At 30.3% G+C, this 27,790-nt stretch overlaps 1 protein-coding gene across 1 annotated transcript in view; it reads right to left on the reverse strand.

Annotated features, from left to right (window-relative positions):
• The window catches only part of LOC124948083 (alkaline phosphatase-like), a 128,432-nt gene that overhangs the window by 93,387 nt on the left and 7,255 nt on the right, over positions 1 to 27,790 (reverse strand). The window contains exons 2-3 of the mRNA XM_047491201.1: positions 11,146 to 11,247; positions 10,934 to 11,079 (exon numbers count right to left, since the gene is read on the reverse strand). Of these exons, the coding sequence (XP_047347157.1) occupies positions 10,934 to 11,079; positions 11,146 to 11,247 (248 nt within the window). The remainder of the gene's footprint in view (positions 1 to 10,933; positions 11,080 to 11,145; positions 11,248 to 27,790) is intronic.

Genomic DNA, 27,790 nt, shown 5'->3' on the forward strand with positions numbered 1-27,790 from the left:
TTTTATATAAATTTATTACCTAAATAATTAGAGGCCCAAAGCAAAATTTATTAACGCTCGATTACACTTCTAATCGCAAATCGCATTATGCGATCATAATCGCGTATATGTGAATATTGTATAATTTCAAACATAATACATAGAGCAAGTATGTGTATATATATATATATATATATATATATATATATATATAATAAATCCATTTAATTTCGTGATCATAAGGAATTTTTTCCGGTTCCTTCTAAAATGGGTCAAATAGGAGACACGTAGAACGTAATTTATCGGATACCTTTAACGAACTGACGGAAACAGGCACGTCGTCGTTACGTCCGAATATAATATACTTAGGTTTTCTATGATATTAGAATCGGAGATAATGTAATTTCGTGAAAAAGAGGATCGTACGGGTTATCGTTTTAAAGTTATGGACGTTCGTTAGTAAAAAGGAAAACTGACTGTAAATTTTCCGATTCCGTATTATCCAGGTCGTTATCATTTTAATGTACGCCTGGGGAGCCGAAAAGTTTGGCGGACAGATACCATCAGGAAGGTGACGAATTCATGAATATAAAGCAGCCTGGCCATTCAGTTTTATGACTCCGGTCTACGGTTAAAACGTAACGCAAACTGTCAACTGTGTTTATCGTGTAATAGTAGAACGGACTACTCATACTAATAAAGGATAAAGATAATCGTTCGTTGGTATTCTTACTTGACACGTGTATATTAAAAAGACATACAAAGAAAAAATCTATATTATAAAAACAAAAAAAGTAAAAGAAAAAAAAAAGAAAAAATATATATATATATATACAGAAAAAATATCTATAACAAGTTTAAATAACACGAACAACATGAACGATATTTAAAACAAAAGTACACATACACACACAAGCTTGCGCACACACATACATTTTTTTGTCCTTTATGACCTCAATCTTGTCCTTGACACGAGTGAGGCTGGTAATTCTTCTCGAGTAAAAAAAGAAAAAAAAAAAAGAAAGAAAGAAAAAAGAGAAAATAAATAATCAATAAATAAAGATAATAAAGAAAAAGAGATAATGAAGAAAAAGAACAAACAAACAAACAAATATATATATATATATGTATATATTTACATTTTCTATGAAAAGCTCACAAAATGTCATGAGTTTTCCACTGTGGTGTTACCGCCCATTGGGAATCAGACGCATTCAGCGATAACAAGTTCCTCGTCCGTAGAAAACTTTTCAGAACTATTGGGTCGACGAGCTTGCTGCTCAAACGGATGTCACGCTTGCCCAGAACAGATTCTAGTCTCCTACATTATAAGTAGCACCGAAAAATGAGAGAATAAATGAAAGAAAAAAAAGAGAGAGACAGAGAGAGAGAGAGAGAGAGAGAGAGAGAGAGAGAGAAGGTTAAAGTAAATACTTACTTGTATGTCGATATACGATAATGATGAATAATTAACTTTTAAAATGATAAAACATTAAGTTTTATTAAACTTCTTAAATTTATTTATATTATGTTTGTATTGTTACTGTTAAATCAACAGATAACTTTCATTTCTTTACAAATAATTTCATATCGTTTTTTTACATTTTATATATATTTTATAGATATATATGATTTTATACATATATATATATATATATATATATATATATATATATATATATGCATATATGTGTGTGATGTGAAAAGAATTGCTTAGTCATCACATGTCGAAAGTAGAATTACATGAGTAAGTAATATCTCTTTCTCTCTGTCTCTCTCTCTCTCTCTCTCTCTCTCTCTCTCTCTCTCTGTCTCTCTCTCTCAGGTAATTTTCATTTGCATCTGTGAAGAAGGAATACCTAATTAAAGGTACCCACCAGCAAGCTCTATGCTAATGCATCATTAGCAAGTTACGCTTCAGCACGAAGCGAAGAAAAAGGATGAGCGAAACGAAGATGAAGGAGAAAAAAGAAGCAACTGGGTCTTTCTGGTACTTGATCGATGTACTGAGACTAGCACTTCCCTTCCCAGTCTGCTGCTACTACGACCCTTTAAATTATCCCCGACAATTATTAACCGTCGAAACGTTCTTGTCGACCCAGTTGGAAAATGTGTTTACTGGTAAACGTTGCTCTAAGTTAATACAAATGCATAATACATACATATATACATATAGATACGTACATACATATATATATATATATATATATATATATATGTGTACGTAGAGAACGACATACTTTTCCGGCTCATTTGGCAATGTACCACAAACCTTTTCATTTAGCTAAGATCATACTAATGGATGCTAATGGAAAATGAAAACAAAGTGCACGGTATGATATGAATATTTCTCAGACATAACGAAGAAACAACGAATTTTAAAATAATAACAAACAAATGTATGTGTGTATATAGATTAAGATCTCGTTTGTTTTTATTTTTTCGTGTGTGAATGTATTTTGGCTTTGTATACGAATATAAATATATGTATATATATATATATATATATATATATATATATATATATATATATATATATACACATAAGTGTAATATTGCTACGTGTGCAATAAAGAAGACAAATGCTCATGATACTTATAACTGCATAACCGCCTTAATGAAAGGACCGTCTACAAACAGCAGCCGCATAATACACTATTCGCTTTCTCGTGGAGGCCTCTGAGTTGTGTTAAAATTCCATTTTCCTTGGTAATATATTCGATAAAATAATAATAATAACAATAACAACAATAATAATAATAATAATAATAATAATGATAATGATAATGATAATAATAATAATAATAATAATAATAATAACTATCATATTTTATATATTATATAATAACGATGCATCGGGAAACAAATGCCACGAAACGTAAATAATTGATAATAACAAAAAGGAAAGTCGATAGAGTACGTCACACGATTTTCATTTTCCCACGAATATTGCCCCGAAAGTAACATAATTGGATTTTAAAGCGTTGCCGTTTTAATCTTCTCTTCTCTTGGTACCATTAATTTCTTTTGTTAGGTAGGAATTAATAAAAGAGTGAAAATTAATGATCGAATTATTTGTTTTATAACGACTGTGTAAAAAATAGAACATTGACAATAAAATGACGATTATCTTTTTCCCTATTTTCTCTATAATTTCATTAATTTCGTCTTAGGATGAAAGAAAAAAAAAATATTATATTTAATGTTATAGAATTGACTTTGATATTTTATCAATCATATTAACGATTGACGTAAATATATATACCATTATGTCATATTGTATTTACATATTTTTGCGTCGTTTTAAATTTCCATTTATATCATTATACATTTCCCTTTTATTCTCTCTCATGTAGAGTTTTCCTTGAAAATCTTGACGATTGTTATTTAAATCTCATACAGTTTCTTCTTCATTTATCAATTCTTTTTCTTTTTCTTTTTTTTTTTGTTTCCTTTTCCTTACCTTTTCATCTGTTAGATCTCTTTTTACTTTTTCTTTCTATAGTTCTTTTCAAATAGTTCTTCCTACTCGATATCACTTGAGACATATTCTTTTTTTAATTCTGACATTCTATGTAATAGAAATTATCGTTCAAATCAAATTAATTAATTAATCTCAATTCTGAAATTCATAAAATACATTCCCCGTATATCATTTACAAATACCTACGCAAAAATTGAACAGAAAAATGTGAATTAACCAAAAGAATTAAACAAAAAGAAAAGTAAAAATAAATATATATATATATATATACATATATGTATAAAAAGCAGGTAGAAAAAAATATTTACGCAATTGCATTGGATCTCGTCAATTTCTTTTTCTTTCTTTTTTTTTTTTTAGATCTCTTTGACGAGACGAGCCACGTACTCGCGTTAATCTTCGATTAAACACGTATTCGTTTATATATATATATATGAAAAGAAAAATATTTTGTAATAAAAAATATATATTTCGTAATAAAAAATATATATTTTATTACGAAAAATATTTCGTAATAAAAAAAAAATATATATATATATACACATATATATATATATATATATATATATATATATATATATATATATAGATGAGTCAGACGGTCGGATCGGAAGGTGTATAAATACAAGTAACTATGTACAAAATCCCACGTTATATCCTCCTTCTCAAGGCTGTGAAATATGCAAGATACGTGGTGTGCATAGTGCCATTTACATCGAAACAAAATCAGAGAAACATGCGTGTCACGTCGTACCCGTTCTCGATGTGTCAACGAGCACGATTTATTGCATTTCCAAACGGTACCCAAGTTGAAGATAGTGCTATAGATAAATAATATGAATAGAAATTGACTTTCGCATTGGTGAATATAGAAAGAAAGAAAGAAAGAAAGGAAGGAAGGAAGGAAGGAAGGAAGGAAGGAAGAATGAAGATAGGATACGGATGAGATTACATCCAAAATTAGGATTTTCTTATAATTTAATTGCTAGTCACGGAGTAATAGCAATTTAACTTATTCCAAGTATATGCTATCCCTATACGACGAGATAATCGTTATTCATCCTGCGTAATCACCGATAGTAATTGCCAAAGATAATTCAACATAATTCGCGATATAAATCATTTGAGATTGTAAGTCGTCTATGATTTATATCAGCGAAACCAGCTTAACCGTTTACGATTTATGTTACAGAGAAAAGGATATCACGGGGGGGAGGGGGAGCGGGGAGGAGGGCTAACGAATATGAAAATGATCGATACAAGCGTAATACCAAACTGTCTCTAATTATTTATTGTCACGTTGAACGTCCGATGTCTACCGAACCGACAACTAAATTCATATTTATTTCATCGTACGACTTGTTGCGTTCCAAGAGTTACAACACGATTTATTTTCGGCCGACGAGAAAATATTTCGAGATTAATAGGGGCGAAATTAAAGAATAAAAAAAGAAGAAGAAAGAAAATAAAAAAAAAGAAGAAGAAAAAAAAGGAAAAGGAAAAGAACCTTATTCAATTCTTTTAACCAGACCGTAAGCGTTCCTTCGTTCGTAAGTAATTTTCACGCAGGCATTCCGAAGTCTTTCGGATCGTTGAATAGCGAGGTTAATCGATGATAATTGAGATAGAACAGATTTTTCTAACGAACAAGATTAAATTGGATTATTCTTCGAAAATCCTGGAAAGTATTCATGCGATAAAAGATATACATACCTAAGTAAAATAAATTGTATAACATGTAACCAATTAAAATTTCTACAAATGTATCATTTCTTTTTTCTTTTCTTTTTTTTTCTTTTTTTATTATTTTATTACTTTAACGACGTACACATAATTTTTAATATATTAATCATCGAAATTTATTAAAATTATTTTCAAATAATATTCCTAAAAAAATAGAAATAACATTCTGTAAGATTACTCATATTAAGATCATTTTTATTTTAATTTTCAGAGATCTCATTTTCATATTCGAATTAATAACAGATAATATGTAAGTAAAAACGATTGTGTTACATGATTCTTTTTTCCATTCATACGTATTCATAGACATAGAAAATAATCAAGAGATTTGGGTAAAAAAAATAAAAAATATGAGAGAGAGAGAGAATAGAAGATCATCGTTACATACTAAGTTAAAAGAAATTATGACTTCCCAAATGAAGTATGACTTCCCAAACGAAGATTGCATGAAAGGGACATTAACGAGAAGCTTTCTAAGCCACAGCCAGTATGAAGTCAAAGGTAAAAGCTCAAAAGCTCGGGAACGAGCTTGTCCCGAATAAATTTCCGTAATTCTCTTTCGTGGTTGAGATAAATAGAGAAGAATATAAATTTTGTATAACAAAAAGTGTGGAAAAAGTATAGAGAACATTGTATCAACAAATACGGAGACAAACTTTTCCAAGAGGAAAAACTTTGCCATTATATATATTTCTTTCTTCATATATATATATATATATATATATATATATATATATATATTTCATCGTATATATATATATATTTCTTTTTTTTCTTTTTTATTTTATTTTATTTTATTTTATTTTCTTTGAACAACAAAAGTGTTATGGACGGATGAACATACGAACGAAAATAAATTCAAACGCTTTTGCGATAATTCAATGAATCGTTGTTACGACAAACGAAATTATTATCGATGAATTAATCCTGCTTCTATTTTATCCATTTGTTATTAATCTCGTTCGAATAGATCTAATTAATTCTTCTCTCTATCTCTATCTCTCTCTCTCTCTCTTTTTCTTTCTCTTTTTTATTTTTATTTTTTCTTTTTTATTATATATTGATAACCAATCATAACATATCTAAATCATCAAAAAATATACTCAATGTAATATTTAATATATGTACGTGATTCGTACATTATAATAAATATAATATTACATTTTCGTAGAATAAATAAATTTTAAAATTTATTTATTATAATTGATTGATGAATATTAATGATATTAATGAATCTTGGTAATATTATTTAATTACATTAATTATAAAAACAAGAAAACAATAGTAATAAAAAAGAAAAAAAATATGTGTATATAACATATTTATAATATTATTTCTATAAAATATTCAATTATTCTCGATTTTATATCGTAACAATATTCGTTATTTTAGTGATTATGAAATAATAAATGAACTACTTTTAATAAATTATAATTTATAAAATTGAATAAATAAAAAATTGATTATTAGCCCAATGTCGATTATACAAAATAAAAACTTCATTAGAAAATCATTTTCAGGCATGATATTAATGAATGCTCGATCGTATTCATAATTGAATACGATTATTATATTTTATATATTTCATTTACTATATTTAATATTCCGAGACGTGTGTAAGAATAATAAATAACTTTTCGAGATTTTTAATAAAAACTACAGACTCTACGGATTCTTGACTAATTAACGAATGTTATTACGAAATAATATCGATAAAACTTGTATATTATTAAAAAATATTGCGATAAATAAATAGATTTTTTATATTTATAAATCTAATAAAAGCAATATATTTGTTCTCAGTGATTACAATAATTTAAATACAATGTGCATCAAATCCTTTTTAATCCGACTGTATAACGTTTATATAATCAAAAAGAAAAAATAAGTTTCAATAAAAGAAAAAAAAAATTTCGAAAATGAGCTCTATACTTTTGTAACAAAAAACATACATTTAAAAAAAAATATATTTTATATGTAAATTTGTATTCGAACATATTATGATTACATAAAACCAATCAATAGATATTTCTCAATTCAATATTAAATGACTCACTCTATATATACATATATATATATATATATATATATATATAAAATAGAGAAATAAATAAAGAGAGAAATGAGAAAGGGAGAAAAATAAAAAAACAAAGGAGATCTTTTCATAACTCCCGACAAAGACAGAAAACTCGGTTACATCCTTGGGATAATAAGCAGATCTCTGGCGAATGGTGATGCGCTCTCCTGGAAATCCCGTTGGACTGCTAAGTTCTATTTGGTCTCTCTTTCTTTCTTACTTTCTTTCTTTCTCTCTCTCTTCCTCTTTATCTTTCTTTTACTCTCTCTTTATTTTTTGTCCGATACCCGAGTCTCCAAGAGAACGAATTCCCGTGAGAAAAGCGGACGAAGTAGCAAAGGATAAGAAGAAGACAAGTGGAAGTCCTAGAGCTGGCGTTGTGAAGAAAAAAAAAAAAAAAACAGAAAGAAAAAAAGAAAGAAAAAGAAAAGAAAAAAAAAAAGGAAAAAAGAAAAAAGGAAAAAAAGAAAAAGAAGAAAAAATAAAGAAAAATAATCGTCAAGAACTGTTTCCTTGTTACCGACACCTTGTTATCATCGTTTCTTTTTTTTTTTTTTTCTTTTTCTTTTCCTTTTTTTCTTTTTCTTGATTTTTTTCCTTTCATCGAGTATTTCGACGTATGAAAGAACGTGACAAATTCTCGTTGGTTTAGATTTCAGAGGGCTATCAACGTTACACAATACCTAAGACGTAGAGTATCGAAAGAATATGGAAATAATAATCTCCGTATAATGGAACTAAATAACTATGAGGTTTAAAAAGTTTGAATCTGTGCATAAGTTGAATCGAAGTTGAGGATCTACGCGAGGCGGAAAGGGATAATAAGCAAAGGAGGTAAGATCTAGACGATCTTCGAAATCTCAAAGGAACTCGATCTCGAAAGGCTTTCCAGACGACGTTGAATATCTTGCTGGTATCATAGAAAGAACTGAAATGAGAGGGATGAAAATGAAACGAGAATAGTATCCCCAATGATAGAGAGAGAGAGAGAGAGAGAGAGAGAGAGAGAGAGGAGAAAGTGGGGGAGAGGGGGAGAACGAGGGAAAATAAAAAGGGAGTATAAAAAAAACGTGAAAGAACAAAAAATAAAAGAATAAGAAAGAAGAGATAGATAGATGAATAAATACAAAGAGAGAGAGAGAGAGAGAGAGAGAGACTGAGAAAATAAAAAAAAGTATGAAAGAGACAGAAATAGTAAAAAGAGACGATAAGAGTACTATCAAGGAAAAAATGATAACGACACTACACGATTAAAAGAAATTTTTTTTAACGAATTTCAGTGATCTTAATACGTGTAATTTTTATCAAAATTTCAAATGTTTCCTTATCCTTCATGAATAAACTTCAGTATGACGCAAATAAGAATAATTTTTGACGAAATAAAAAAACATAATAATCCTTCGAGGTCCAATTAGGAACATTGTTGGTATAACAACTAAAAGTTTGTGTATAACAACTAATTCAACTGTCATCAGAACATATCATTTTTTTTTCTCTTTATTTTTATTTCATTTTTTTATATTTTCTTTTTTCCTTTTATTTTTTTTTAATTTTTTAATCGTACGAACAAAAGTAAATTAAATTTATAGAACAATATCATTATCTTTACGAATTTCGTACACATATTTCGTATTTGCTTTTATATTGCTTCGTTAAAATATTGAAATGTATATATTTTGTTATATTATATATTATCTTTGTTATTGTAAATTATCATTTTATGGAAATCTGTTGAAACGTGATAAATTCAGTGACCAGTCAATAATATGTATTTTCAAGTCGATTAATATATATAAACTCATAAACGTACTGAACTGGAAATTTGTTTTTCTCATCGTTTACTCATTAACATCATCTTGAATTTATTATTAAGATAATGTCAAGACTAAAGTGCAAGGAAATGGAAATTATTGAATTTCTGAAGACTATATAACTGTGGAAGTATAATAAATATGTGTATATACATATGTACGTATATATCAAATCAATTATGTCTGGTTATTTGAAGATTATTGTTATTAATATAAAATGATTTCTAAATGATCTATCTTATGAATCTCAATATATCATAAATTAATTATATAAATATAATATCAATTATTAATTATTCATTACTTGATTCTAAGTTATTATTTTAATATTGTGATCTATTAAACATTATTTATAAATTCTTTGGGGTACGACCGATGAAATAAGTGAATGAATAAATATGACAAAAATCGAAAGGTTATTTTGTAGAAAAAAAAAAAAAAAAAAAAAAAAAGGAAAACACTATTCCTTTAAAACGATAAGTATTTTAATATTATTTATCTCTTGAAGTGTCAATTTGAAATAAATCGAATTATTAGACAAGCTTCTTTATCGCTTATCTTGGAAAACTTTAGAGTAATTTACTATAAGCTATTATAGCGATTAATCGCATTGAACTTTTTAAAGACTTTTCTTTTTTCTTTTTTTTAATTATGAATTTGTTATACGTTATTACTTATACGATCCTTGCTTATGTATCGATATTATCATATTTATATTTAATAAGTATATTATATAATCTGTTATTCAATAATGCGAAAAATAAGAAAACACAAAATAAATAGTTCAATCATTGGACTATCTTTCATTTTATTTTGAATTTCGTGTGATTGAATAACTGCAGTCATTATACATTTATAAATAAATAAAAATAGCTTTATTTTTTTTTTTTCTTTTTTTAATGCTTTAACATAACACTTACATTTTATTGTTAACGAATATAAAATTATATTTGATTTGAAATAAATGAATTGTTAAGTGTACGAAAATATTACAGTAAAGTTAATACACGTGTAGATATAAAACTAATAATATATTTATTTTCCAATATAGAACTTATTTATGTAACTATTACATACGTATTGATTCGTCCGAATTGAAAAGATTTTCTTTCTTCGTTAGAATAAATCGATCAATAATTAAATAATGAAAATCCCTATTGTTGATTATATCGAATAGATTTATTATCGCCAATCAGTTTTATTTAATCTCTTACCTTAGAATTTTTACAATAATAATTAATTTAATATTTATATGGACGTAAAATTATGTAAAAAATACTTTCCCTCGTGTTTTCAATTTGACAAAATTATTTTTACAGGACGTATTTGATAAATTATTATTAAGGTGAAAATTTAATTGCACCGTTTTATTATTTTGATCACATTTATCGATATAATAATTAAAAATAATTAGTTTTGTTGATTATATCATACTATATTAAATTCGAGATTTCTCATTCCTTCCAATAATTAGATAATAACTGATCAATACATCTATATATATATATATATATATATATATATATATATATATATATATATATATATATATATATATATCAATACACATATATATACATATTCTGCGATTTATCTTTACATTATTAAATCACGAGAATAATATTCTTCTTTTATAAGCCATATTACCTTATTAGATTACTCGATAATAATTCCCAAGGGAAAAATTCAAAAATAGGATATAACCAGACAACATATTTTTCTTGAATTATATTCATAAAAGTTCAATAAGCAAACCGTTTATTTTGGTATCTAATTTATCGTAAATAAAAATGAAATAGGTTAACGTTATATTATTTTGCAAAAGAATGTACGACTTACGCGAGAGAGTGCCACCGCTGGAAAGCTGTCCCATGCGAGTTGAGCTTCCTCCCCTGTATTTCCATGACGTTGACCCGAGAGTATTCTCGCAGCAGTAAGCGTGCTCATGCTCATGCCGTCGCCAACGAAAAGGACGACCCCGCGTGCTACGGTACTCGATGGTATGCTTCCACCTCCTTCTCCTCCTCCCCCACCTCCACCACCACCACCACCACCTCCTCCTCCTCCTCCTGTTCCTGCTCCGTTTGAGCTTGTAGCCGCACGGATTCGTGCCTCGATCGCACGTCTAGCGCCTTCATACCAGACTTCCCTCTCTGTTGAACAGACAGAAACCTCTTTCATCTTTCCCACCACCACGCTTGAATCCCTTCGAGCAAAAAGACTTCATCGATTCTTATGGATCGCTACGAATTTGTCGACTTTTTTTCCAACTTTTGCGGCAATGATCGAATTTAGTCATAGGAGAGATAATGATTTTTATTATAATTTGTCGATAGTAGAGAAGGAAGGAGAAGAGATGGGATTAAGGCTGTGGTCCCAATTATATTAAATAATATTTAATCAAAGATGAAAATAACGTTCGAATTTGATGAATAATTTCAATGTCATTTCAATTTTAAAGATAAAGATATTATCGTATGAATATTCATGGGAAAATAATATTTGAAATTTTTTCTTCGAAGATCTTTCTTTCGGGAAATCTTAAATTTAATCGTAACGCTTTGAAACTGACAATGAGATTGGAAAATTATAATTTGAAAAGATAAGGTATTATTAATACATGGATTATTTTATCGATCATGTATATGTAAGAATGAATTAGAACTCTCTTAATCGTCCCTTTCATTTTCTTATCAAAAAAAAATTGATTGCTTCGTCTTAACGATTAGATCTATATTTTCTCTTCCTATTCTTTCTTTTTTCTTCTTTTTTGTTCTTTTTTTTTAACGAAAGTAATAAGAAACAAGGCTCAATTGTTAGGACGAATTAATAGACATCAAAATGTCTATCTATCGAAACTCCAAATTCTAAACACCGTATTACGGATTCGGGAAGTTTATGGGGTAACCGAGAATCTGAAATGATTCGGATTGCCTTGGCAATTTTGCTTAACGTTCAATTCTAACATCGCCGGAAGCATGTATAGCACTGCTGGACGACTGTTTCCTCTCAACTGTACCGGTTAAAAGCCCAGCTATTACACTTTACCTAGTGCACCATACTCGCCCTAGTAGCCGCTAATGGACAAGTTTAAGTACCACACGCTATCTATAACTTCCCATTGATCCTAAGTTGTCAAATAAATTCTATTTCTAATGTCGTTATATTGCTAGTAGGTATATACAGAAAATATTGCGAAATCCGTAAATTGTTCTTTAAATCGTCTTATCATTAATTTTAGAAAATGTATTAACAATGTGACACATATCGACATCGAATTTATACGATTTATAAATATATATATATATATATATATGTCTGTGTGTATGTGTGTGTGTGTGTGTGTTTGAATGTGTATGAACATTTAATTCATAGATTAAATTGCGTGGTTAATGTTAAAGTATTATGAGACTTAAAAAATTAATAGAAATTAATATAAGTATTTCTTATTTTTAATAACTATTGTATATTGAATATTTCTATTTGTCTTCTGTTGTTTTGAGTTAATGTTACCACATGTGTTAGTGTATGTGTGTATATATATGTATATGTATATGTATATGTATATGTATATGTATATGTATATGTATATGTATATGTATATACATATACATGCATAATGACAACAATAAGGATTCACCAGGACTGTTATAAAATTTAATGATTTTTTTCGAAAAAAAAACGCCGAGATAAATCAATTTTTTTCTCGAGGAGGACTCGATACTTATTATAAATTCACCTATTTTGATCTAATTTTTTAAGAGGGCTAACAACCCTCTCAAAAATCTTAAATGACAATAGAAATCAAGTGGCATATCATTTGAAAGGTTTTTTCATTCTGTTTACAGTGATGCCATTTTTGTTTGTTTTTTTCCTTTTTTTTTCTTTTTTTTTTTTTTTTTTTTTTTTTTTAATTTGAAACCAACCATTTCCGTGAATATGAATTTATAAATTTCTAGTTGAAAACAACTATTCAAAATGCGTATTGTCATTCTCCATACAATAATATAATCTTTTCTATGTGTCGAACATTCAGTAGTACATCCGGTTTATTTCGATAAACCGATGGTCCGTTATCTTGGATAACAAAATTGTTGGTCCACTCTTTTTACCATATAATTTGATCGGAAAGTTTTATTGAGATTTATTTGAAAGCTACATTTACCTCCACCCTTTATCCCTCTTCCCCCAAATGATCGTAGTAAAAATCATTGAAAAATAGTTTGAATATGCCGGAAATAATGATTTTTTTTCAACACGACAGAACTTCCCCACAATTGCAATTCCAATATAGCAATTCTTAAACCAGCATTTTTCCGATCATTGTGATCGTTCCGGCCTTGAATTTTCTTTTCTATGGGAATGTTTAAAATCCGGAATATATTCCGCCCAACCAGCTTGAATAGAAGAACTTCGGCAGCGTATAGTCGAAGAATACACTGTCAGATTACACCGGATGTTCTAATACAAATGTCCGACGTAACACTCGGGAAAGACTCTATTATTACCGTATAAAGCTCGGTGATACATATTTTCAATATTTAATAAAATAAAAAATTGTTTTTCAATCTGAAACGTCGAAACGCATTTTCTTAGAAATTGTTGACTCAAAATTGAAAAAAATAGAAAAGAAAAGAAAAGAAAAGAAATAGCATCATTCTAGAGAGAATTAAAGGATCCTTTTCAAATGATACAACACTTTTATCCCATGTTATCCATTAAAGATTTTCGTAAGGGTTGTCCATCCCTTTATGAGAGTTAGCCAAAAATGGATAAATTTTCTAAATAGCTCTCTTAATTAAACATCATAATATTCTAAATGAATTTTCATTACCGTTCATTAATATCGACTTTTGATATATTCCAAATACAATGCAATAACAAAACGAATAGAAAAGCAAGATCGTTTTCAATCATTTCTTTTAAGAAGTAAACAAATCGATTGAAAATGAAATCACAATACGAGATTATAATTCGAGTAAATAAAAACAATTTACATTAAATGAAATCCATCATTTAAACTATTAATTGCATCGATTTTATTTATTTCATCAATATTTTTATTTATTAACCTAAAATATTTTATAAAATGTATGATCAGTACAATATATCGATTAATATGAATAATAAAATATCAATGTTGCATCAGGATTACATCACTTATATTACGTATTAATATTATATTGTAAATACTGATTAAACGATTAAAAATATTTTATCGAATGGTTAAATATTTTATCGAATAAATAACATCTCTGGTACATTTCGATCGATATTTAAAGAAAAAAAAAAATAAAAAAGAAAGACACCAATGTCCACGACAAATAGTTGGAACCTTTAGTCGGTTGTGAGTCAATGACGTTTGGTAAAGTTTAAAAGATCTCGATGTTTGCGTAAGAACGAAAGAGAGAGAGAGAGAGAAAGAAAGAAAGACAAATAGTAATGTCAAACATGTTTGCGTTAGCCCTCGAAGGATGCTGTGAAAATAACGATTCATCCATCTATGCCAGCCAACAACGCTATTGTTTGTAAAAATGAAAAGAGAATCTGGCGTTGAAATAGACATTGTCTGACGACAACAATAATAAAAAAAAAAAAAAAAATAAATAAATAAATAAATAAATAAATAAAAAAAAAAGAAAAAAAAAATAGAAAAGAAATAACAATCGTGTCATACGCTACGTAAAATCGATCGAATATCGCAATTTCGACGAATAATTCGCATAAGTTTACACTGATATTATCGTTCGGTACGTTCGTTTGAAAATTTCACCACATATTAATGGCAAATATTGATATAACTGTTAAAACACGCTAGTAGATTCCGAATAATTCTCGGTCATAAGTAAATAAGAGTAAATAATTGCTTTCTATAATGATCAAAGCTCTTCGAATCCAGTAATGATAGTGAACTAATTGGAAGAAACCGTTCTATCCATTTGAATTTTTAAACGAGCTAAAACGGAAATTACATTGTCGAAGAAACGAGATATTAAAGGTAGTTTTTTCCGATCGAACGAATGAAATCTCTTTTGAAGGCTTCTATATGGAAAATAAGATTCGAAGTGGTTCAAGAATCGCTTCGGCGCAACTGTAATTCATGCAAAATTCAAACCTTCCTCCTGGCTCTATTCTCGTTCTTTTTAAGAGCGTAGGAGGAACGATTCGCGATTCTACAGATTTCTTTTTGCTTCCGCCGTTAACTCGCTTCTACTGTTGGTAGAAATTTAAAATGTAGCAGGATTTTTTCTAAGAGCGAGAAAAAAAACTAAGAAAAAAAAGAAAAAAAACAGACAGGGCTTTTTCTTCTAAAAACAACTTTGTTAACTTCGAAGATCGATCCGTACCAATCTTCGATTCTAATGAACTTTCTCTTATAAAAACTATAACGGGTTGTTAAAAGATTCATGTAAAAGACGTTTAAACAATTTCATTGGTTATTCAATCTTATTAGATTCACGTGAAATTTTTCGACGAACGAACGTTGATTCAGTCGAAATAAATCTCGTCTCTTTTACGTTTAATAGCGTTAAATACATCGGTTTAATGAACGTGAAATATTAATAACTTACAATCAGCTTATTTCTAATAAGAGCAATTCAAGATGAAAGAAGATGGAGAGGAAGACCGAACCACACTGAAAAATACCCGAGGGAGAACTTCGAATAACTTTTGAAAGTACAATACTTATTCTACTTATTCTGAGAAAGAAAGAAAGAAAGAAAAAGAACTATATAACTTACCTTAGAGATCAAATAAAAGATTTTAATAAGAAAATCCCTATTGGACAGACCTTTCGAATTACTTAACCAATACAAAAATGATACGACGTATTATTGTACGTATTTATATATTTTAATTAGCATTTCGATGAAAAAGAAACAAAAAAAAAAATAAATAAATAAATAAATAAAAAAGAAAAAGATGTCATGAAATTAAATAAATGTACGAATGAAAGATAAAAAGTAATAAATTCTGTTCATATCGTAAGGTCCGATCGTCGAATCTGCAAACTTTGATTGCTATCGAATTTTCGCTTTGTTCTGGTCTTATTGAATAGATTCGAAAGATTTAAAAAATATTCAAAAGATTTTAATCCCAGGAGATATTCTCGCTTTCGGCATTCATCCAAGGCGTTTGTTCGTCAGATTAAGGTTGCCCGAATCCGCTTTACCGTTTGATCACCGAGACGCTAGATTCTCCTATGTAACCCGCTCGATCCAACTTATTGCATCTTGTCGACGGTACTACTCGGCGAAAACAGCTTGTGACAAGTGAGCTTATGTTAGTTTATGATGAAAGTCATGCTATGCTAAACACGAGAGCACCGGTGCAAGCATTATGCAAGAGCTCGTGTTTATTCGCACGTGCGACCTCTCCTTTAATCGGCCGAAAGCTGCTTGCTTGCTTTTCCTGCATGTCGTTATCGCTTTTTGCCCTACCCTACTCTTTGAACGGTTTTTCTTTCTTTATCTTTTTTTTTCTCCCCTTCTTTTTCTTTTTCATCTTTTTTCGATCTTTTTTATTTATTCATTTTTTATTTTTTAATCTTTTTTCTCCACTCTCTCTCTCTCTCTCTCTCTCTCTCTCTCTCCCCCCTTCCTCTTCCATCTTTCCCTTTTTGGAAATTTTTTTTCTATCCTTTTTTTTTTTTCCTTTTCCCATATACGTTGCAGCCAAGCCGGTTCATATTTATGATTATAATTACGAGCGTAATGTAATGGAATTGAGCTTGTTCAGCCTATACGAGCTATTAAAAACATTCGTTCTTCCATAGTCAATTAGAAAATTTAATAGATAATAGAAATAAAAAGGGATAAAATTTGATTCACGAGATATTTCATACATATATCTTAAATGTTCATAGATAATCAACGATGAACGTCATAATAATGGGTCCCAGATGGTAATAACTAGCTTCAAGTTTTGCTTGAACTTAATTTCTATATGATGTAGTCTTCGTTCCCTATGGAAACGGAATCTACAACTTTAAGTGACTTTAAAATCTACGATTTTATTCACGAGTCATTCGAGGGTTAATGATTAAACGAATGTTACTCACTTTCGAAATAAACCTTGTTTATCGTAAGTACTTATTCACCTTTCTACCTCTATCCGAACGAATCCATTTGGGGATTTCGATTTAAGATCTTGCTAACGGAAGTCTCGCGAACGTGTTCGATTTTGGACCGATATTCTCCAAGCGTTTTCGAAATCTCGAAAACAGCTCCCGGCTATTCCCAAGGGGAATCGACTAACTCGTACTTCCTGTCATAGGAAGAGGATATTTCTGGTTACCAAGGATGGACTGGTAATTTGTCGATGAATAACTGAACTGCTTTTGCAAAAAAAAAAAAAAAAAAATAAAAAAATAAAAAAAAATAAGAAAGAAAAAATTGATACTGAAAAAGAGAAAAAGAAAAGAAAGGAAGAAAAAAACGCCGACGATGGTTCGTTTTTTCGAGTTATTAGAAAAAGGAAAAAAAAAAAAAAAGAAAAAAGAAGAAATTTTAAACCAAATGATTCCTCATTACTCGTAGCTGCTATAAATTATTTGACTGATCATGAAAAAGTAAACGATTTCGAAAGAGACAGATGATCCTTCGTTGTTCGAGCTATGAATAACCAAACGTAAACGAAACCGTCGAATCTCAACTAATTTAATTTTCCGAGTTCGGACGCGTTCGGAATGAAGTTTCCAGGTAGCGAACAGAACGATACCGGGATAAAAGAAAGGAAAGGCAAAATAAAAAAAAAAAAAAAAAGAAAAAGGAAGAGAAAAAGAGAGAGAGAGAGAGAGAAAGAGAGAGAGAAAGAGAGAGAGAGAGAGAGAAAAAAAAGAAAAACCGTTCCTCCCTTACCGCGGGAGATTTTCCGTTTCCCGGTGGTCGCCGTTGGACAATTGGAATCTACAATGCAAAATAACCGCGACTCATCGAGTTTAAAACGCAGCAACGCCCCGAACCGCACTCTTTTACCGTCCTATTACCATTTTCCACTTAAGCGAGCATCCATAGGCGCGTACTTCGTAGTATCTGACCGAACGAGATAGCGATATTCGCACAGCTATTCAAGATATCGTCGCTTTAAATTCGAAATATTCGACCGAGCATGAAACGGATTTAACGAACATATGTACGCATAGGTACATATAATATATATATACATATATATATATATATATATATATATATATATGTGTGTGTATGTGTCTGTGTGAGCGTATGTGAATACATATATATGCATATATGTATCTATGTATGCATATCTCGCAGTTACGTCTCTCAAAGTCGTAAATAATTCTTTGATTTTGATATACAATATATTCACCAACAAATACGAGGTTATCAACATGCATACAAGCACGTACGCACGCGCAGACCCGTATACACACATCTGTTCGTCCGCAAAAAAAGAAAGGAAAAAAGCGATATATTCTAATTGGAATTCAACGAGCACGGATTAATGTGATCCTCGTACTCTCTTTACACTAGAAGGATTGCGATTGGTTATGTAAAATAATGAAACTCACGAAAATTATACACTCTTCTATCTCGTTAAAAACACACGTATAAAAGCGCGCGAGCGTACGTATGTATGTATATACTTATCTACACATGACACATGTAGCGTGAGTATGTACGTGAGTATGTACGTGAGTATGTACGTGAGTATATCTCACTCGGAGAAATTACAGGAGGAACCTCATATCGCGCCTCATAAATCCGCGAAATTATGCCCGTTCTAAATCGGAAGTTATGTTACATTAAACGTGCATAGTCGCGGAGATGAAAAAGATGGACGTCAGTCGAAAAAGTTATTATAACGGATGCTCTTCGATGATTCATCATTGATAAATAGATATATAGAAACGTACGATAAAACGGAACGATAAATGTTCTTTTTTTTTTTCCTTTTCTTTTCAAGAAAAAAAAAAAATAGATAAAAAGAAAAGAAGATATGTACCTTTAAAGAGCGAATTGTCCTTTTACAATATATAATTCATGCTTTCATAATCTCTTTACATGGACTTAATTCTATCTTACGGTATATACATACATTATTCCAACAGATATCTTCTTACACCGGTAATTTTTTATCTGGGTACTTTAAGCTCCATGAACTACAAAAAGGGAGAAAAAAGAAAGAAACAGAGAATGAGAGAAATCACGAAAGTTCCCTTAATAAAGAAGAGCAAAATGTTAAAGCTAACGAGATTTTATTAATTTTAATAGCAACTTAACAAGATTACGATAAGTGAATGTTATACTTCGGTGAATATAATACTTCGTAACGTACAGTATTGGTCGTCAAATTCAATGAACATCACGAAACGATAGTTAGTAACGACGGAAACAGAAGCTTGTTAACTGAAATAAACGTGCGAGCTTGGTCCTAGGAAACACCAGTCATTCGCCGCCTCTAATCCTTACTTTCAGGGAAATTAATTTCTAGAGAAAATCATCATTCGTGACGCTTGATTCATACGATATAGATCAAACTTAACGTTTGACACCAATAGGACTATAAATTAATCCATAAAATCGTTACTAAAATCCATGACATATTCGCGTTATTTTCCAAACAATTTAAAAAAGAAAAAAATATTTTTACAATCATCTAGAACAATGTCGAAATATCTTATTTCAAATATTTCAAACATATAATAAAATGTGTAAGCATGATGATCATTAAAATAGCCTTAAATCATACATACGTACATTTCTCATTGTTCAATAGTATTAATTGTTACAGTACTACTTAGACAAAAAATAAATAATAGAAATTCTTCTAGATTTTTTTTTTTTTTACAAGGACACTTTCTATAATTACTGACAAACGTGCGTTATCGTCTTTAAATAAAAATAATAATAATAATAATAATAATAATAAACAAAGAAGAAAAGAAAGAAATTGTAAAATATTGACAAATTGATTTAATATCGAAAGAAAAAGTGTAATATCGAGAAACACCATGAATAATAAATGCACAGATGCATTATTTGAAAATAATTTGTAATTAACGGAGAAAGCGTTATAACATTATTTTTCAAGATATATTTAGCCTAAGAGAAGTATAATGTCGGGCAAGAGATCCCGGGATATTTACGATCCCAAAGGGATATAAGCGTCGGTTCAAAAAGAACGGGAGAAATAAAAATTGCGAGGAAATAAACAGCGCGAGACACGATAAGAGCTTTTGATTTAAGTGGACAACGGTCATTCGAGCAAGTCGATAAAAGTCTAGAGAACTAACGGGCCTGGAATAGCAGTCCTCACTGAGTCCTTGCTAAACTAAGCTTTACAACTTCTGATAAGTCTGTTGAAGAGAATGGGACGTGTTTGAGAGTGAAGCTGGTCTATAAACTAAGAACGTGACCGACACGTAAGAAAACACACTGAGATAATCCGGTGTTCCTTGTTGTTGCTATTGTTGTTGCCATTATTTTCTGGACTCTCAGTGTGTAACAAGAGAAACGAAACGTGCGTGAGAAATACGTCAGGGGTTGTTACAAAGCCGTTGGAAACATTGAGTCACAATGGCTTTCAGGATTCAGTTCTAGAATGCTACAAAATCTAAAAAGAGAAAGGAGAGTAAAAGAGAGAGAGAGAGAGAGAGAGAGAGAAAGTAAGAGAGCTTTTCTCTAAAGGTAAGCCTTAAATGCTGGCTGAGATAAATAGGATTTATATCTTTCGGAAGACAGGACGATTTACGCTACGTTATTCTCGAGAGGAGAAGAGAGGGAGAGAGAGAGAGAGAGAGAGAGAGAGAGAGAGAGAGAAAGAGATAGAGAGAAGGTCGATGAAAGTCCATTTAACGACAAGCTCTGATAACCGATAAGCCGGTGGTATTACAGTGAAAAACTATTAACAAAGTTGAAAGTGCGAAGGTCTCTCACTTCAAAATCATTGACTATGATACATAGTACTTATATAGATATGTGTATATATATATATATATATATGTATATATATATATGTATACATCAAATGTATGTACTCTAGTTTCGAAGATTATTCGATCAATTTCGTTTTCAACAATTATTTATAAATATTTAAAAGATTATTATATTCTATTCAATCAAATAATGAATACGTTCGAACGTAAAATGATCGACGAAAAGTTTTAGATAAATAATTTGTAATACAAAATGAAAGAAAAAAGAAGAGAAAGAGAAAGAAGAAATATCCCTTGGTTTTGAAAATTTATCATGATATATTAATATATCCCATCTCATCTTCGAATTCTCTTTCTCATTCTCTTTTAAAGAAGAAAGGACAAAACGAAATTATTCGCCTGATGAAAGGAAAAAGAGAGACAGAGAGAGACAGAGAGAGAGAGAGACAGAGAGAGACAGAGAGAGAGAGAGACAGAGAGAGAGAGAGAGAGAGAGACAGAGAGAGAGAGAGAGAGAGTGTCCCAAAGCACGCGACATCAAATGGGGAAGATTTATATTCATCTCGCGACCGAAAAATTTACGCAACGTTCGTGGATAAAAGCTTACGTGCGAAAGAGCGTATCCCGCGAAATCCGATAACGCCACGAAATGATGGAAAATGCATTCACGAAATAGGCGACCCCACTCGATTCAGTTTTTACTCTAGGAAAGTTCGCGTCTTCGCGGCTAAAGGGAATTTTGAAAGATGAAAGAAACTTCCCGAAGTGAATGCGGAATAAAGAAAGAAAAAAAATAAAAATCTTCCAATTGTGGCTTATTTTCCTCTATTTAACTCGCTGTTCTATAAAATAGCACGTATTCCATTTTAAATAAACGCGTACGCCGTGGCTTTTGGATTTTCCGCGTTTTCTAATGCTTACTTCGTGTGTTTCTTTTCTTTTATTTTCTTATATTTTTTTTTTTCTTCTTTTGTATCTTCTTCCCACCTTCCTTCTTTCCCCATCTTGCTCCTTTTTCTTTCTTATTTTTCTAACCCTTATCACCAAAATTCGTCAAAACATTTCCTTTTCTCTTATTTTCTTGGTTTCCCTTTTTGTTTATGTTTTTCTTTTTTTTTTCCTTTTCTTTTCTTTTTTCTCTTTTTTTGTTTGACTTTTTATTTTTTATTAAACTTTATCGAACGAATGAAACGGCTTTAAAGAAAAGCAATCCAATGGTTCACTCGATATTTCATAATTGAAATCGCAAAATAAATTGGTAACGGATATTCGATAGATGCTGTCGGAAAAAATTATCGATAGGCAAGTGAGATGGCATACTTTTCATCCACCATCAAACCATTCCTTCCTCTCTCTCTCTGTCTGTCTCTCTCTCTCTCTCTCTGTATATATATATATATATGTACGTATATATATCTTTTACTCTCTCTATCTATTCTCTTTCACTCTCTCTCTCTCTTTCTCTCACTCACTCTCTCTTTCTCTCTTTCTCTCTCACTCTCTTTCTCTCTTTCTCTCTCACTCTCTTTCTCACACTCTGTCGCACAAAGCCGACATTTTTCCGTTCAAAAGTAAAGATAAAAGTCGAGATATCGGCAGGACCGATAAACGTTGATTCTCGATGACGAACGACGTACACAAATGGCCCATAAATCGGCGTACCGATCGAATCTCATCGTTCGTATCTACGACTGTCCTGTAAAGATCTTATACACAGAGTTAAAAAATGCAGAACGCGCATTTGCTCAAAAGTGTTTTCGTAGTTCTGATTTATAAGTTACACACAGTTACCCAGAGAACGAACAAAACTGAACATTGACTTAACCCTTTCATAGAGTTTTCTATTTTTCTTTTTTTCAGCTTCTTTTTTTTCTTTTTTTTTTTTTTTTTTCTTTCTTTCTTTTTCAGCAAATTTGCACGTAAAAACAATTTTCCGAGTTTAAAATTCTCTTCCTCCGTGCATGCTTGATAACCACTTCGCGTACTTCCAACTTCGTTACGCGTAATAAGCTCTATGTAATTTTAATCAAAGATTAAATTTTTCATTATTCTACCGACCGAACTATTTGTGCGGAAAAGGGGAACGAATGAACACGATGATGACAACGATGATGACACACTTATAAAATGGAACACGAGGAATGAATATTCATCGTTCGAACTCGGAAAGTTCTTTTCGAAAGTTATACGACGATCATTATATCTATACCCGGCAATATCGATCTCATATAGAAGATCTATCAATGTGATCCTGACTGATCCAAGATTAGAGAGACCCCCGTGAGCCATTCCATGTCACGTATATATATACGTAAGGGTTAAAGCATTGAATTTTCGATATACCTATTCCATCTATGCATGCCTCGGGTAATGATCTATTATTATCCGCAACAAGCAAGTGCTCGAGCACTTAGGTATATTAGAAATTTTCAATGTTACGTGAACTTTCTAATTTAAGATTTCAACCTTCTCGAACAAGATGATATAATACGAACCTATCGATACATATATGTATATATAATAATACCTCTTTCGCAACGTCGCTTGATTATAAAATTATAAAGTTTCAAAGTTAAATCGAAATTTCAACAACGCTGTTTCCCTCTCTTTTTCTCTCTCTCTCTCTCTCTCTCTATATATATATATATATATATATTTATGTATGTATATATATATATATTTATGTATATATATATATATATATATATCGATAAGAAAGAGCTTTGAACTTCTTCCACTGATTGGTATATATATTGGTATATACATATATATATATATATATGCGTATATATGTGTATATATATATATATATATATATGTATGTACTTAGGTATGTTCATGAAACAAGAGTTAGCACGATGAATAATTAAGTCGTAGAAGGGGTGCAGAAAGAAGGATTGCGTAATACCAGTGTTAGATGAGTGTAAGGGTGAACTGGAAGGGAAAATAATTGGCTCGCTGATCAAAAGAACGAAACGATGAAAATTCACAAACTTTGACTAACCCTCGTTCGTATCGAACGATTTTGTTTATAATACCAAAGGCCAAATGGATCTTATACAGTCATACATCATTAATTTTATTGCTTTTTTTATTTTCATTGATATTTGACGAACATAATTAAGCAGAATATTTTCCAATGAGAACATAGAGATTTTGTAAAAGTTCTCTTATTTTTATTTTCCTTTTGTTAATCATTGATCGATATTAATATTCGCTTTTAGAAAAACTGAGATAAAGAATCCTGCTGGTGACAGGTCAAAACAGAAAGTTTTAACTGTTACAACTGAAATACATATTCCAAAAATCATACGTTTGAAATTCCATCCGAAATGAAAATTTAATTAAAAGATAAAGAGAGAGAGACAGAGAGAGAGAGAGAGAGTACAATTCTGTATTTTCGTATCATTAATTTAGATGAAATTATCTTTGACAAAACCAATTCCAATGTAATTTATACGAAAAACACATAAAGTTAACGAGAACAATTGTTAACGTTTAATGAACAAATATAGAAAATCTATTTTAAATCTTGTTAATGTAACATGTATTCGGTATATAAACTATCTAGTATTTAATTTCTTTGATAGCATATCGAACCTTATCGGATCGTGTAATCAATAAAGATCCATTGTTCATAGATCGTTTGTTAATTTAGTTCTAAACAATAATGTCAATTATCGTAACGTTGTCAAGCATTAAGCCTAGAAATGCTGTCCTCAGCACGAAACTAGCACAGGTGCGTAATTGTTTGATGCTTCCATGATTATCTCAAAGACATTGGCATTGATTGCTACTCGATTAGAAAGTCGAATATTATTGGACAATAATAATTCATTTTTCTTATCATTCTTTTTATCTCAATTATGTTCACATATACGTATATATATATATATATATGCATTGTTATGATAAATATAAAAGAGCAAAAAATCAATAGAGAAAAAAAAAGTACGCGAATATTTCATTCTTATAGTTCTATTTTTTTGTTCCCTTTTCTTATAAAGAAATACGAGAGAAGAAAAAAGATGTCGGAAAAAAGATTAAAAAACGATTCACGCATAATGACTTTGCGATTTCCGAAGAAATCTTAACGGTCGACGCTCACGTAAAAGAAAAACATTGGAATCGTGGAAAACGTGACGACGATGGTACAACGCGAATATTAATAACGTTTGGTACGTTCGTTTTACCTACTATTGCATGTTGCTTTTACTGCTACTGTTTTTTTTTCTTTTTCTTGCATTGTTTTTAACCTCCATCCCACCACGTTATCGCGTATTTTAATGGGCAAAAGCTAACACACTTGAAAAAAAAAAAAAAACTCCCTGCCGGAGTGGTTCGCCTGTAATTAAATTCCATTTTAGGCACGACTGCTTGAAGTGTCACTTTCTTCTTATGTTGTTTATATATATATATATATTGCTTTTTTTAATTCTTTTTTTATTTATTAATTTATTTCTTGATTTTCCCTTGTTCCTATTTAATATTCGAATTTCCTCGACATATGGTTGCAACGAGAGGATTCTTTTGTCAAATTAATAATAAATACATCACGAATATAAAGGAAAAATCGTTTTCTTTTTTTTTTTTCTTGTTTTTTTCCTCTCCCTTTTTTCCTTCTTTACGTAAAGTTCTTGATTTGCTGTAATTTCTATTGTTTAAGAACGAATAAAAAAAAAAACACAAAAGAATAGGGAAAGAACAAAAGAAATTAGGTTAGAAAAATATACGTGGAATAGTTCGTTGTATTATTGTTTACATTTTCTTTTTTTTTCCTTTTTTTTCTTTTGTTTTTTTCTTTTTTTTTTTTTTCTTTTTTTTTTTAGGTAAACGCAAAACTTATTTAGATCGAAAAACATATGAAATGAAAGATGAATAATGAGAAACGGATGTGATTTATTATCAACGATTATGATCGAATGTATCTCTTATCAAAGGAGACCTGAGGTGAAAAAAAAAAAAAAAAGAGAGAACGAAAAGAAAAAAGAAAATAGAAAATAGAAGAAAAAGTGAGGGAGAGGATTGCGAGATGAGTTGGGGGAAAGAAAAACGGAGAAATGAGATTAAGGGGAAAGGATCCGAGAGACAACAAAGCTTATTGCAATTCATTCTTTTCAACGTTAGTGATGCTGCAGGCTGTCGCCAAGGCCGACACCGACCGACGGAGTGCTCGAATAAAATGAAAAATGTACGATGCCTTTTCATTTGGCACCAAACAGTACACGGTTCTTTTTCCAATGTTACAATTTAATTAAGAGAACGTATATAATGTGCGTACCTTTGTTTTGAATTTTTTAGAAATATAACGGATCAATTCGACACATAATTACGTGTCTCATTATCAAATATTTCGACCAATCAAACGTATGAAATATTTATGATATATAAATATTCCATTGGATATTTATCTCTCTTTGAAATTGTTTAACAGAATTAACTGGTCTAACCAGAGAAGTAAGTAAGTAGTAACCAAAACGTCGTCATTGTTACGTTCAGTTTAATACAATTGGCCTGGACAGCTGCCACAGTGAGTATACCGTTCTTGCAAGATGTTCTTGAAACTTAATCAAACGAATACGTACATTACAATTACTAACTAACGTTCTAGTTTATGTCTTTAGCAAAATCTTAAAGCTCATCATTTCATTTATTTCTTTTTAATAATAAACTCGTAAGAGCTTCTTTGCAAAAACAAAAAAAAACATTTGCAAAAAAGAAAAGAAAAAAAAGAGGAACTCTGATGAAAAATTAATGGAATCAATTGAAAATTATTCCAATGTGTATGTTGTAACAAATTTTTCGAAAGAGAATCATTTGTTTTTTCCTCGTTACGCATCAAACCCCGCCCTAGTCGTCCGCCTTTCTGACCCTTTAATTCGATCAAAAATAAAATCAGAAATTTTTACCATGCGCTCGTACTATACATAAATCCTTTTCGAAAATCATCGAGGCAAAAGATCCATGTTAAAAAGGCGATAAGTCAGTAAAGGTTCTCTATGCACGAAAGCACGTCGGATATAAAGCGGGCACCATGGAGTGGGCTTTCAAGATCGTAGAAGATTACTGGAAACGGTATACAGTTCGGATTTTGTACGAGGCTATAGTCGAGGTAATCAACGTTGAATCTCATAAGATATAAGGTAATACGGGCACGCCCGTATCTGACGTTGCGATGCTCTCCGCATGATTGTGTACAATTACAAGCCACGAAGGAAGATAGCAACGTCATGAGAACCTACTTTTCCACGTTGAAACGAGACAACGATCGCTTTCGATCCCTCATCGACAACGTTTTCTTTTTTCTTCTTTTTGTTTATTTGTTTTTTTTTATTTTCACTTATTCCTTTGTTTTAAATTTCACTTTAAACAAGGAATTTTCTTTTTTCTCCTCCTTTTTTCCTTTCTTTTTCTCTTTTTCCTTTTCTCTTTTACTTCATCTTCATATTATGATAATATTATTATTATAAAAGGATACGAGAAATTTAACCTTCCAATTTCATGACATTTGCAACATCAACAACGTTCCTCCGAATTATTACATTTGAAATTACTAGTCGCTACGAGAACGATTAACGTTTAAAGCATTTAAGAAAGTTTAGCCTGTAATTTCTGACAATAAAACGGCAGAACCCAATTAGTTTAATTTCTATTATTCTCACAGAAAACTTCTTCTAAAATTTAATAGGTTCCCAAGTCTTTTTAAATGAAATAACTGACTTTTATGTTATTACGAATATAACATATCTGTCAGAATTTTCCTTGAGGCTACATATCTATTTGATAAATAGAATAAA

The sequence above is a fragment of the Vespa velutina genome, chromosome 3, assembly GCF_912470025.1.
Source record: "Vespa velutina chromosome 3, iVesVel2.1, whole genome shotgun sequence".
NCBI lineage: Eukaryota > Metazoa > Arthropoda > Insecta > Hymenoptera > Vespidae > Vespa > Vespa velutina.